This window comes from Lontra canadensis, unplaced genomic scaffold, assembly GCF_010015895.1.
Source record: "Lontra canadensis isolate GAN:19392208 unplaced genomic scaffold, GSC_riverotter_1.0 scaffold2, whole genome shotgun sequence".
In the NCBI taxonomy this organism is placed as follows: Eukaryota; Metazoa; Chordata; class Mammalia; order Carnivora; family Mustelidae; genus Lontra; species Lontra canadensis.
The window spans coordinates 68,070,745-68,084,964 of NW_022630996.1; the positions used below are offsets into that span (position 1 = coordinate 68,070,745).

The following is a 14,220-nucleotide window of genomic DNA, read 5'->3' on the forward strand; positions in this document are numbered from 1 at the left end:
ACTTTGTGCTCCTTCCTTATTAGTTCCTTAAATAGAGTCATGAAAGTAAAAATTAATGCATTAAGGCACAAATACATTAAAGACACTTAATGTCTATTGTTAGATTGATTTACAAAAGACCTCTTCTCCTGAGTGTATAGTGCAGAACGTACATTTGCCAAAACTATTATTGCTTTGCTAATTAGATACAGAATTGTTAATTTTTTCATTGACTGTTTAAAATGGATTTCTAGAAAATTCGTTACTTGAGTTCATTTAGATTTTTTTTTTCTAACCTTTGTGTACTTAGACAATTTCTGAAATTTAGGGTTGTTATACCACCATCTGCTTTAAGTTAAAAAAGAAAAATTTTAAAAATCTATGTGTTTAGCATCTTTTGGGTATAGCAATGACTTTTGTTGATTAGCAAAGTTTGGTTCAATTTTCAGGTACATACTGCATAAATGAAAGTGGTAAATTGATGACTGTCTAGTGACTTTAAGTTATTTAAGCCTTCATGGTTGAACCTCACCCTGCACCCCAAATTTCATTAAGAATTTTGTATTAAAGTGTTTTTTTAAAACTAGGGTTTTAAAAATAAAGTTATTGATCTGATAATCATAAACCATTTGAATAATCTGATATTAAATTCGAGAAAGGTGCAAGGGAACCAGTGTTTTCTTGAAAATTTCCTTTCTCTGTTAGTCTGTGTGCTGCTTTTAATCACCTAAGGTCAAGATCTTTTCTATAAGTAAAACTGCTATGAGAAAATGATGATTATTAATATTTGTGAGTATAGTTGACCTACCATGTTACATTAGTTTCAGGTGTACAACTTAGTGATTTGACAAGTTTACACATTATGCTATGCTCACCACCACTGTAGCTACCATCTGTCCAATTACATCGCTCATAAAATATCATCAACTGTATTCCTTATGTTCTGCTTTTTATTCCTGTGACTTACTTATTCCATAATCAAAGGCCTGTATCTCCCTCTCCCCTTCTCCCATTTGTCCAACCGCCCACCACCTCCCTTCTGGCAACCATCAATTTGTTTTGTATTATTTATAGTTCTGCTTCTGCTCTTGGTTTGTTTATTCATTTTTTATAAAATTTATTTTTATTTATTTTTTAAGATTTTATTTATTTATTTGACACAGAGAGAGCACAAGCAGGGAGAACCCAGGCAGAGGGAGAGAGAAGCAGCTCTCCGCTGATCAGGGAACCTGATGCAGGGCTGGATCCCAGGACCCTGGGATCATGACCTGAGCTGAAGGCAGACACTTAACCAACTGAGCCACCCAGGTGCCCTTCTTTTTTTTTTTTTAGATTCCATTTATGAGTGGAATCGTATGGTGTTTGTCTTTCTCAGTCTGACTTAATTTACGTAGCATAATCTTCCCTAGGTCCATCCATGTTGTCTCAAATGGCATGATATCATTTTTATGGCTATGTAATATTCCATAATATTACAAAGAGATTTAAAAAAAGGATGTGGAAAAAAAATATATATATATCACACCTTTTTTTTTTTTTTTAAATCTATTTGTCTACTGATGGACACTTAGGTTATATCCATGTCTTGGCTATTGTAAATAATGCTGCAATAAACATAAGGGTGCATATATCTTTTTAAATTTGTGTTTTTATATTCTTTGGGTGAATACCCAGTAGTGGAATTACTGGATCAGATAGTAGTTCTACATTTAACTTTTTGAGGAACCTCTATACTGTTTTCCACGGTGGTTGTACCAATTTACATTCCCATCAATAGTGCACAAGTGTTTTCTCTACATCCTCATCAGTGCTTTTGTTTCTTGTCTTCTTGATTTCAGCCAATCTAACAGGTGTGAGGTGAAATCTCATTGTGGTTTTGATTTGCATTTCCCTCCTGATGAGTGATGATGAACATGTTTTCATTTGTCTGTTGGCCATCTGTATGTCTTCTATGGAAAAATGTCTACTCAGGTTTTCTGCCCATTTTTTAATCGGGTTGTTTGTTTTGGTGTGAGTTGTAGAAGTTCTTTATGTATTTGGGTGTTAACCCCTTATCAGATGTATTGTTTGCAAATATCTTCTCCCATTCAGCATGTTATCTTTTTGCTTTCTTACTGGTTTTCTTTGCTATGCAAAAGTTTTCAATTTACTGTGCTGTGTGAAAGTTTATGTTTGCTTTTGTTTCCATGTCTTAGGAGAGGTATCTAGAAAAATGTTGCTATGGCTAATGTCAGAGAAGCTACTGCTTATGGTCTCTTATAGGACTTTTATGGTTTCAGATCTCACATTTAGGTCTTTAATCCAGTTGGGAGTTTATTTTTGAATATGGTATTAGAGAGTAGTTCAGTTTCATTCTTTTGCATGAAGCTGTCCACTTTTCCCAGCATCATTTATTGAAAAGACACTTTTCCCCATTGTATATTCTTGCCTCCTTTATCATAGATTAATTGGCCACACAAATGTGGATTTACTTCTAAGATCTCTATTCTGATCCATTGATCTTTGTGTTTGTTTTTGTGCCAGTTACCATACTGTTTTGACTACTACAGCTTTATAGTGTATCTTGAGATCTGGAATTGTGATACCTCCACTTCCGTTCTTCTTCCTCAGAATTGCTTTGGCTATTTGAGGTCTTCTCTGATTCCATATAAATTTTAATGCTATTTGTTGTTTTGATAGGTATTGCATTGAATCTGTAGATTACTTTGTGTATATGGACATTTTGACAGTATTAATTCTTCCAATCCATGAGCATGGGATATCTTTCCATTTGTTTGTGTCATTTTCAATTTCCCTCATCAGTGTTTTAAGTTTTCAGAGTACAGGTCTTTCACTCTGTTGGTTAAGTTTATTCCTCAGTGTTTTCTTCTTTTTGGTCCAATAATAAATGGTATTATTTATTTTATTTCTTAAAAATATTTTATTTATTTATTTATTTGAGAGAGAGAGAGAGAGAAAGAAAGAGTGCACAGGCAAGCGGGGTAAGGAGAAGAGAGAGAGAGAGAGAATCTCAAGCCAACTTTGTGCTGAGTGGCTGAGCCCCAAAGTGGGTCTCCATCTCAGAAGTCAGAGATAATGACCTGACCCAAAATCAAAAGTCAGACCCTGAACTGTCCTAGGTGTTCTGAGCCACCTTGGTGCCCCTTAAATGGTATTATTTTAAAAATTTCTTTTGAATTTCTCTTTCTGTGACTTTGTTGTTAGTGAAAAAGTTATTTATTGACAATGACGAGAAAATCTGTAATTGTCATTTAATTTATGTGCATTGTATAGGACAATCCTTATTTTTACAAGGAAAGAAACTAACCATTAGCCATGTTGTTAAGTCTTGCTCAGATGAAAAAATATAATCTGACTCATACATTTTGGATGCATTAAAGAATAAAAATATACAAAAAGAAAATGACTAAATAAGAAATTATAGGTATTTATAGGATCTATAGATGCACAGGTGTCTCTAAGGATAAATAAAGGAAGAAATCCCAAAAGGAAATTTTATATTTGAGTACATAAAAATGACAATCTTTTGCAAAAAAGTCCTCCTGAAACAAAATTAAAAGACTACAAACTCAGAAATGTATTTGTGACAGATATGGTAAACAATGTGTAGTACAGAAAACTTAAAAGATTGCTTACAAAGTAATAGAAAAAGATGGGGCTTGGGGTGCCTGGGTGGCTCAGTGGGTTAAAGCCTCTGCCTTTGGTTCAGGTCATGATCCTGGGGTCCTGGGATCAAGCCCCACATTGGGCTCTCTGCTCAGCAGGGAGCCTGCTTCCTCCTCTCTCTCTGCCTGCCTCTTTGTGTACTTGTGATCTCTGTCTGTCAAATAAATAAATAAAATCTTAAAAAAAAAAAAGATGGAGCTTTAATAGGAAAATAGCCGAAGTGTCAGTGGAAAATTCACACAAGAATTTATATTTCCTGACAAGAGAAGGAAATATATAATCATATGTCATATATAAACATATATAATAATATATAAAGAAAAATTATTCAATGACACAAATTATAAAAATACATTTAGAAATGCTATCTTATTAGCATTTTGCTAAAATTCTAATTTTACCATTTGCCAAAATGGTAAGTATCTAAAGTATCATTAAATCTAGAATGATGTTAAATACTCAAACAGCTGGAAACAATTGATATAAAATTGTTGGAGGGAATTTGTGCACTATTAAACAAAACCTAAAAATACACATACATTGCTACCCAATGATTTCAATTCTAGAAAAGCATCATAGAAAATTAAAAGTAGAAGTGTGAACAGATTATATACCAAAGGCAATCATTCCAGAACTATTCATAACATCAAATACCTGAGGAAAAAATGCCCAATATCCAATAGTAAATTATGTATCTCCAAAGTGTAGATGTTGTTAGACAATTATTAAAGCTGTTTTGTCAGAGACTTCACTGACTTGAGAAAACATTCGTGTTGTTAAGGGAAGAAGAGAAGCAGGTTAAAAATTACAATTCTAGTTTCAAAGTACACAAGCGGTTAAAAGACCATGAAGGAAATTCTTCAAGATGCCAATACCATTAATGGTGTTATGTCTTATTGGTGGGATCCCTAGTAATTTTTACATTCTTCCTAATACTTTTAAGAATTTTTCCAGATTTTTACAATAAACATACATTATAATAATAATCAGAATGAGAGAGAGGGTGAGAGAGGGAAACTTCCACATTCCATGTGGAAATGTTTATTAAAAAATATTAAAGATAGAGACAAAGATAAATTCAGGTCAATTTATGAGTCTGCCAGGTACCTTTCTGCAGGTAATCAAGTATCAGAAACTTCGGCACTTCTTTTGAACAACGGGAGAATTTACATCATCACAGAATTATAGAGCAAGAAGGGACCTTTGCGATCCCCACAACAGGAAGGCACTGTGCCCATTTGGTTCACCAGTTGGTGCCCATTACCCAGTTCAGTATATTTACAATGAAAGAAAATACGAAGACTACCCCAGTTCACTGTACGTATAGAAAAACTGCTTCCTCCAGAAACAAAAGGGCTTTCTTGCCCAAGATTACACGTTTTTCCCCATGAAATGACACCAATAGTAGCAGTACTTGGGCTTACTACTACTACCAACACCTATCGCTATCTACTGCTTGCCAGGCACTCCCCCAGGTGCTTTATGGTGCATCAATTCACTTAACCCTCCTAACAACCCTATAGGGTAGATGTTGTTACTATCTGCGTTAAAGAAGTGAGGAAACTGAGTCACCAGCTGCATCAATATTTCGCTCTCCTTTCCTCCCTGCAATTTTAGGCAGATCCTGATGACCCCAAAATTCGCTCTGACGCTAGCTAGCTTGGATCCTCACCAAGGGCCGTCCCTAGGGCGCGTCTGTGAGTGTGTGTGATGCTGGAAGCAGGGAGATTTTAAAGACCCGCCGCGGGGTAAACAATATCCTGATGTCCTGTGTTTTACTCTGGCTTCACGCCTGGAGCGCCCCTCCTGGCGGGCCACGGGGACCGGGGATACCACGGGGGACCGCGGCGTCTCTCGCCCTCCCCTGCGCGGCGAGCCTCGGGCCCGGCGGCGGCGCATCCCCTCTGGACCCGCTGGGCCGGGCCGCAGCCCCCGCCCGCGCCACCTGCGCCCGGGCTCCTGCGTCCCCGCCCCGCGTCCCGCCCCCGCGCCGCGCCCGCGCCCGCGCCCCGCGGTCCCTCCCTCCGGCGTGACGGGAGCACCGGCGCCGGCTGCCCGGCCCTGAGCGCAGCCGAGCCGTCAGCGGGCGGACGGGCAGGGGGCGAGCGAGCGGCGAGCCGAGCGCGCCGCACCCGGGGAGGCTGCCTTCCTGCTGGCTGGCGGACCGCCGCGGGACCGAGATGCGGCTCCTCGCCCCGGGTCCGGCGCGGGGGAGGGGCCGGGGGCGGCGGGCGGGGGCTCCCCGCTGCGGGCTCTCGCCGCCCTGGAGCCCCGCCTGGATTTGCTGCTGGGCGCTCGCCGGCTGCCGGGCGGCCTGGGCTGGGGACCTGCCCCCCTCCTCCTCCGGCCGCCCGCTTCCTCCTTGCCTGGAGGTGAGCCGCACCTGGTCCTTTACCTGGAGTTTGCGGGGGAGGGGGAGGACGGAGCGGGAGGCGAGGGGCGAGGCGGGTGCCCGGGTGTCCCTCCCTGCCGTCGCCTTGTGCCTTCCTTGGAGGACGGGGGCTTTCGTGTGTTGCGGGGATGAAGTTGCCCGCCCCGGGAGGCTGGCCGACAGAGGGTGTGTGGCTTTGCTGTCTTTTGGGGGCTGCTTTTCTGTTCGCGCTCCCGCTTTGAGGGCTCTGAAGGACTTTGCGGCGCCCTCTTCAGAGTGCCAGGCTTGAGGACTTGGGCCTTGGCAGAGATTTCAGCAAGTGGGGTGGCGGGGAGACTGGGGAAGCCCAGCTAGTGGCATTTGGAGACCCATCCCTTCACAGCTCTTCTGGAGAGCCAGATGTTGCCACAGGAGGGTTTCCCGCTTCCCCCACCCCCATGTCCCTCCTCCCCGTTTCTCCGTCGCCTTCTCTTCCCCTAGACCCTGTAGGGGTCTCTACAAACCCCGTTCTCCCACTCGCCCGTACTCAGCTTCCTGATAAGGCCCTGGGGACTTGCTGAGCCACTGTGTGGTATCACTTGGCATCCTTCTGGCAAAATACGGATATGAATTAGAATAAAGGAGTGTGTACTTAGGGAAGAGGCAGGTTGGTGATCTAGAAAATTAGAAAAGACAGAGTGAATGTGCTCCTTTTGGGGGGTGTTCATCTGGCTGAAGCATCGCCACTGTTTATTTTGTACTTCGAGATTATTGTTGACTTCTAGCCAAAAGGAAGAAATTGTGGGTGATGAGATTTTCTCCCGCTTTTAGGAGAACTGGACTTAAGGTGCCAAAAATTTACAGGGGGTGTCATTGGTTCTTGTAGTGGGTGTTTATCTTTCCTTTTAGTCTTCCAGAAAGTGCAGCCTCTTAACGAAAATCAATGAGGGGAAGGAAGCAACATTTCTGACCTACTTTGAGTGATTATGTTCGGCAGGATATGGGGAGTAGATACTGTTTTTAGGGAGATTGCTAGGAATCAGGGTGATGGGTCATTTTAATTTTTGTAGCAAAAATAGGTTAGCCAATAGCCCCTCTGGGAAGAAAGGCCAGACCCTGTTCCTTTGTGTGTGATGCTGTAACTTTTGAATTTCACCCAGGCTTGAATTATAGATTATCTGCGTTCTGGATATCATCCATCATCCTTGGATTTTCATCTTCTTCTCTCATAGTACAAGTCCCAGGACAGACTGAAATGAGAGAGAAACAGATCAAAGGCATGTGTGGGAGTGCATGGGAGTGTTGCAATGGGGGAAATGAGGGCAAGCTCTCAAGAAACAGCTGTGTTTAACTTCGGAGTTGATCAATGTAATTAGTAGTTTAATCTGTGTTCTCCAACTTTACCTTTCACCTGGGAATGATCCATTCTTCCAGTTTTCCACAGAAAGCTGCTTCTTGGACATCCTCAGATTGAACTGTTCTAACCTGACAAATGTAAAGCTTTGCTTCCAGACCCCAGCCTCAATGGGCACACCATACTTCTTCTGAAATGGAATGAAACATCTTGAGGTTTTTGTCACCCTAATTCTTAGTAGTGAAGGATCTACTTGAAATGCCAGGGTGAGATTTGGGGCCAGTGGACTGATGATTTTTGGTCACTATGACTAAACTGATCATTTGGACGATCACACGCACCAGGCATGTACACCTAGGAGGAACAGAGTAAGAGTCTGCAGCCTAACAAAGAAATAGTGACACGAGAAGGAGGAAGATGACAAAGTTCAGGAACACTCTCTTCAATTAATCCCAGCTCGTTTGTTGCTCCGACTTTAGAAATTGCATGTGATTCAGTTCCTTGAGGTCTCCTTTGAATTTGCCCCCCAAAAGTGGGAATGCATGACTCCTGTGGAGGGATCGTATTGAGCTTGCCTGTGGCTGGTTGTCTTTTTAGAAATGGTGATGCACGGATGCGTTGATAGTCTTCCTGATGACTGACAACACTTGTATGATGACTGACTGAAAGTTAGAGGCTCCTCTGGAAATAGGAGAGGCCAAGCAGTCTCACAGGGGCTGAATCTGCTTCAGCGCATCTGGTCTAACTAGCTGAGACAGTTTTCTAGAATTGATCGCTGTTTCTCTAAGACATTGTTTTGAAGAGGAAAGGGAGAGGAGCAGGTATTTTCCAGGCTCTGAGGGTAAGGGTCTGTTGTCCTTTGAGGTGGAGCTGTGGAATTCTAGGCCAACTCTTGTGGACAAAGATATAAAATAATTATTTTGTGTTCACTCTTACCTGTTTATCCCTGTCCATGATTGAGTAAAAGAAAAGGAAGTGAATGCCATACCCCAGAACAGAGCTGTGTACTGCGGAGCAGAGTGAGAGAGTACAGTGAGTGTCAGCAGCTGGAAACTAAGGCCAGCCTCTTAATAATAGGAGACAATATTGAAAAGGATGGAAAAGTCTGTGATTCTAACCTCCTCCCCCCACCTCCCTAGTAGTTTGAGTTTCACCCTTATCGACCAGTATTTTTATAAAAGTAGACATGATTACATTATGTAAACTTCAATTTTCCTTGCTTGCTCCTTAGAAGAAAGCAGGGGAAGGAAAAAGAAACAGAAAATTGGTCTGGGACTAATCAAGTTACAATCACTGGAGTTCAGAAAAAAAACCTTCAAAAAGACAATTGAGTTATGGGTAAAGTTTCACTTAGGTTTTTGTAGATACTGGGACTCTTGGGTGAAACTCATGAAGTATGGCTTCCTTTGTCAAGTCATTGGATTATGGAGCTGAAGAGGGGAGAAAGTGAGAACTTTTGGAATGAATGTTCAGCTGGTGATCAGATCAGCACAAGCACAAACAGGAAGGCTGTAGTTGGGGAGACAGAAAAAAAAAGTAAAGTCAGTGTGTCAGAGAGGAAGGACAAGAGGATGTGACTTTGGTTGGTGGTGTTGAAGGGAAAAAAGTACGAAGACTAGATGTCAGAAAGTGCAGAATTAATTTCTCAGGCTTATGCGTGGGGAAACTTAGGAAGGATAAGCATCCTCTGGGTTTCTTGGCACCAGTGTTTTACTTGTAAAAGGATAGAAATAAAAATTGATGAGATTAATATACATTAAAGGAAAACAATCTATGTAAATGTTAGAGTTGATTATTGCTGAGTTAGTAGGCCTGGATCCTGATAGTTCAGGAAAGGTCTACGGGGAGATTTCAGAGGCTCAGAGGATAGACTTATCCAAGAATGGAATGGACTGGAATTTTTGACTCATTGAATAATAGGACTTAATGGGAGTGCCAGAGGAAAAAAATGATAAAGGCCAACAGATGATTCAGAGGTGGAGTAAGGTATTAGAAGATAGAGTGCATGAGAGTAAAAAGAACAGAACTAAGTGGATTATGTATGCATTATTTAAATTTGGAAAATTAAATCACAAAATAGCTTGATTCTTAGTTCACAGCTCTGAAATCCTACATAATACGATTTTCTACCAGTCTCCGAATCTTGAGAAAGATGCCTTTGTGCCAGCAGTTTTTATTCCACAGACATTTATTGAATGTGCCAGGTGACATGTTGGGTGATGTGAAATTACAAATTAAAAAAAAAATTTAATTGGGTAAGGATGAGACAGAAATGTCAACAATTGCAATGAAGTGACTTGGGGCCATGAGAGAAGAAAGGGGAGGTCCTATGCAGTGAGAAAGGTCAGAAAAGGCCCTATAGAGGAAGTGAGTGGGACCTGAAAGATAAGGAATATGCCAAGCAGACAAAGGTCAGGTGTACCTGTGGGCCAGGAGGACATCCGGTGTAGAACACAGCTCGAGAAAGGGCAGAGAGATAAAACTGTTGTCTTATAACAGGGTGTAGCTGGGATACAGCATGGAGAGCTTAGTGAGAGATGAGTTTGTGAGGTAAGCGGGAAAAGCTTGATCCTGGGGAGCTGTGTGTATGCTGAGAAGCTGGTGTTCACCTGATAGATGTTGGGGAGCAACGGGATAATGGAAATATCAGGAGCAGCAAAATACGCTTAAGTTTGGCAATGGTGTAGAATCCATCTCAGTCAGGGAGGAGACAGAGGTGAGATCTGCTAGGAACAGTTGCAGTAATCCAGGTAAAGGAGGACAGACCTCCTTGAGGAGGAGCAGTGAAGATGGCAAAGAGGGCATGCTGGTGCAAGGTCAGAATTGACGGTAAGTGGATGTGGAGGATGAGGAAATGAAAGATCCTGGCTTGAAGAGCAGATGAGGAGCTTGGTTCTGGAGAGGTTGACTTCAAGTAGAGTTGACCAGTAGGGAGTTGGGTATCAGGCCGTGTCGCTCAGGGGCCTGGTCTGTATTGATATGGAAATCACTTGGACAAAAGACATGGTTGAAACTGCTTTATAGGATGCAATCGTCCAAGGAGTGAGAACAGAGGGGATAAAGGGTAAAATGGGTTTTACCAACATTAACTGTGGCAGAATTGGGGGCGTCCACAAAGGAAACATGCAAGTAATGCTAGAGTAAGAGAGATGGACTGTACAGAGTATGAGGAAGGTGAGAAAAGACTTTGAAGGATAAAAGGGGTGGTTGTAGTGTCCTTCGGCCAAAGAAACTCAAATAAGATGAGGACCAAAAAGGGAAGATTGAATCTGACTATGGGTTGCTGGTACTCAATGCTATGTGGTCCCTGTGGAATGGTGGGGATGGCTTGAGTAGTAACTGGGAGGTGAGGCAGTGGGCGTAGTGATAAGAGGAGAATTTTATTAAATAACCTTTGTAGATTGGGTAAGAGATTGGGTCTTTCAAGTCCACGCAAATCAGAAGAGTGGCAAAGGGCCCTATCTTCTGTTTCAGACTTGGAGGGCAACAGTTGAGAAATGCCCTTTCAGCAGGCAGTCTCCAAAGGTCATGGGCTGTGGGTAAGGGTGGCAGAGCTTCTAAAGTCACACTGTTTTGAAAGGGGTTAGGACTCAGCCTTCGTTTTCAGGCGGTTACGATAATTAATCTTGCCTGTGAGGCTTGTGGAGGTGATTTTCCATTTCAAGCTCTTAAGCTCAGAACCGTTTCTCATGTTTTAGGCAAATGTGAACAAGTATTCACACCATCAATATTTACAATGTAAAACTAAGAGTTGACAGTTCTGTGAAGTGTCATATTTTAGCACAAGGGATGGAAATAGAGCATAGTATAGAGTGGCACATTTGCCTATCATAGAGTATTCCTTAGAAGTGTCTTGGATCTTATAATAATTCCTTATTGTCAGAAAACACCAGTCAAATTTTGGTGACTTTTCCTTCCTCCTGAAGAAACCATGGATAATTCTCGTCCCTGAATCTAAGCTATGTGTACTATTTCGGTATTAAACCCATGTTTATTGTGTACTTAAGTACCAGATACTGGTGGTAGAACAATGAAGAAAACATATGGCTGTGCCCACATTAAGCTTTACAGGCTTGTGGGGGCAGAATCAAAACACCACTCACCATTAAGCATGTTTGCCATAGTGGTATGATGGAAAATTTTGTGTGCAGTGGGAGTATATGGCCATTCTACTCTGGGGTTGGGGGGATTCCCAAGCAAAAGACGTTTAAGCTCAGACATTAAGGATGAGTGGGAGTTTGTTGGATGGAGGTTAAGCTTGGTGGTGATAGAACATCTCAAACAAAGGAAGCCTCCTGGTAGGGAGCAATTTCTGTATCCTCCTTTAACCCCTCAACCCTTTAACTGCTAAAGACAAAGGATCTTTTCTCAGGATTGTAGTCATAGCCTGTCGTTTGCTCCCGGGCGTGTGTTTACCATTCTACAAGTGCTTCACACACTCAGGACCACCCTGTAAGGATGGGAGGGTTGTGTACTATAGAAGAGCACACAGCAGTGGGGACAGGTAAGAGTGGAACCCTTCCAGTATGTGTGTGGCCAGCCAGCAATCCTGGCACAGGTCTGTGTCCATCTGCAGGAAGGAGTTTCTTCTCCTGCTTCATAGGTCCAAAGGTGCACCATTTTCTAAGTCCTGTAAAGGTCCATGTGCTTTACCAGAGGCTCTGAGCACCCTTCCCTTTTCCATCCCACCCAAGTCCATGATATGCTCGTGGAGGAAAGGATTTCGTCATGTTACTCAGCAAACAGTGATTAGATATCTTTATGTTTAAGACACCTTAGGTGCTTTAAAGAGGAGTAGGACATACTACTCTTTAAATTTCATACAATCTTTTCTGATTGCACTAATCACTGCCTTGAAAATAAAGTAATGTGGGTGGCCTCCACTTTTTCCATTATAAAAAGAGATTGATCTTTATAGTACATTTAATCTTAATTGACATCTTCTCTCAGTTATACCAGATTTAAGACTGCAATAAAAACCCAGTGATTAGAATATATTGAAGTTTACTCTCAACTCGGTTAATAGCTCTGGAGCTCAGGATACTATTTATTGCTTATTCAAACCTTCACTTTTAAAGTTTTTTTCTCTAGGTCAGTGGTTCTCAGAGTGGGATCCTAGGACTAGCAGTGTTAACATTACATGGGAACAGGTGCCTGGGTGGCTCAGTTGGTTAAAAATCTGCCTCTGGCTCAGGTCATGATCCCCTGGCCCTGGGATCAAGATCAACAGGCTTCCTGCTTCTCCCTCTGCTGCTCCCTCTGCTTGTGCTTGCTTGCTCCCTCTCTCTGTCAAATAAATAAAAAGAATCTTTAAAAAAAAATTACCTGGGAACTTGTTAGAAATGCAAGTTCTTGTGCTTTGCACAGCAGTCTGTCTTAGAACCATCTCCCCAGGGGATTGTACCCTGAAGTAGGAGAATCACTGCTCTAGGTATAAGGTGAGGAATATAGTTTAGTTGCCTGAAACCCAGGGACTTGTTTCATTGTTAATGCTTCTTAGCTGTAACTCAAGCGGACTTGCTGTTTCTGCAGGGCATCTCTGAAACTCCTACAATAAACACATCAAATGGAGCACAAGCACCTCCCATTACCATGTATCAGCAAGCATTTCTCTGTTATCTTTCACACACCAGGTACTAGGCAGAATGCTGCTGATAATACAGAATGCAGAGGACATTGTCATCCCTCTCTAGGAGCCTGAGGCCTGAGGGAAGAAAGAAGCATGCATTCATGGAAATTAATGAGTGTTTCTCCCTGCAATAGACATTGGAATAGAAAAAAAAAAAAAACATGGTAATATTAAGAAAGTATGGTCAGGCTTCTTCGTAAATGTTTGCCAATGTTTGCTAGTTATGGGAAGGAGATTGTTGTGTATATTTTGCTCCAATTGCAAAGTGTCTTCTTATTATAGTAGACATAGGATCAGAGGTGATTGAAGAATGTAGTCACATCTGGGCTCTGCCACTGGTTTATGGGACCTTGTGCAAATCAACTTCTTTGAATCGTTCTTTGTCTGAAAATGGAGACAGTAACTCCTGCCTTATCCACGTTCGAGTTACTGGGAGAATCTAATGCATTTGAAGATGCTTTGTAAATTTTAATGCAATGCCAGATAGTAGTTACTATGCTTGTCTAAGAAACAGTGTTTCTGAAAGGATGGATTGAAGTGTAAAAGGGCTAGGAAGTGGAAAGGAAATTTGTTTACTTATGAAAGTATTTTATAGGAGTATTTTTCCTAATTATGCAAGTTGTGCATGGTGAAAATTTTAGAAAACAATAGAATGTATTTAAAAATTCAGCCCTAGTTCTTCCACTTGGAGATATCTCGCATTAAAGTATTAGCTCATTTTCTACTTATGCATTTCTTTTTTCAAAACTACAAGTAAGCCCAGAGTGTCTTTTTCTCTCTTGTTGTAACCATTTCCCAATGACCCTAACACTTTTTTGTAAATATTTCCATAATAGTTATAAAATATTTTAATATGTAATATATTGCAAAATAGTGCATCATTTGAATGTCTGCCACTGTTCACTTATGAGTCATTTACTTCATTTCACTGACGATGCTCTCTTCTAGGTCAACAATGACCTCTTCTTCACTAAATCCTGCTCTCATTCCTCTTTTTTACCTGCTTGGTCAGAGGCCCTGGATCTGATTGCTCTGTCATGGCTGAAACTTGTACTTGGCTTCTGGCACACCTCACTCCCATGGCTTTTCTCTTCACGGTGATTCTTCTCAGTCATTCCTGGTTCTGTCTCATCTCCCTGACTTCTTTACACTGGGGCTTTCCAGCCCTTCTTCCTTGGCCCTTCTGTCTTTTTTGTCATCCTCACACTCTTGGTGATTTCATCCAGTTTCTCGGCTTTAAAT

The 14,220-nt window shown here is 41.7% G+C and overlaps 1 protein-coding gene across 1 annotated transcript in view; it reads left to right on the top strand.

Annotated features, from left to right (window-relative positions):
* Positions 1-5,693: 5,693 nt before the first annotated feature.
* ELAPOR2 (endosome-lysosome associated apoptosis and autophagy regulator family member 2) overlaps positions 5,694-14,220 on the top strand; it is a 103,308-nt gene continuing 94,781 nt past the window's right edge. Inside the window, exon 1 of the mRNA XM_032876569.1 lies at positions 5,694-6,017. Coding sequence (XP_032732460.1) covers positions 5,826-6,017 — 192 coding nt within the window. The 5' untranslated portion in view covers positions 5,694-5,825. The remainder of the gene's footprint in view (positions 6,018-14,220) is intronic.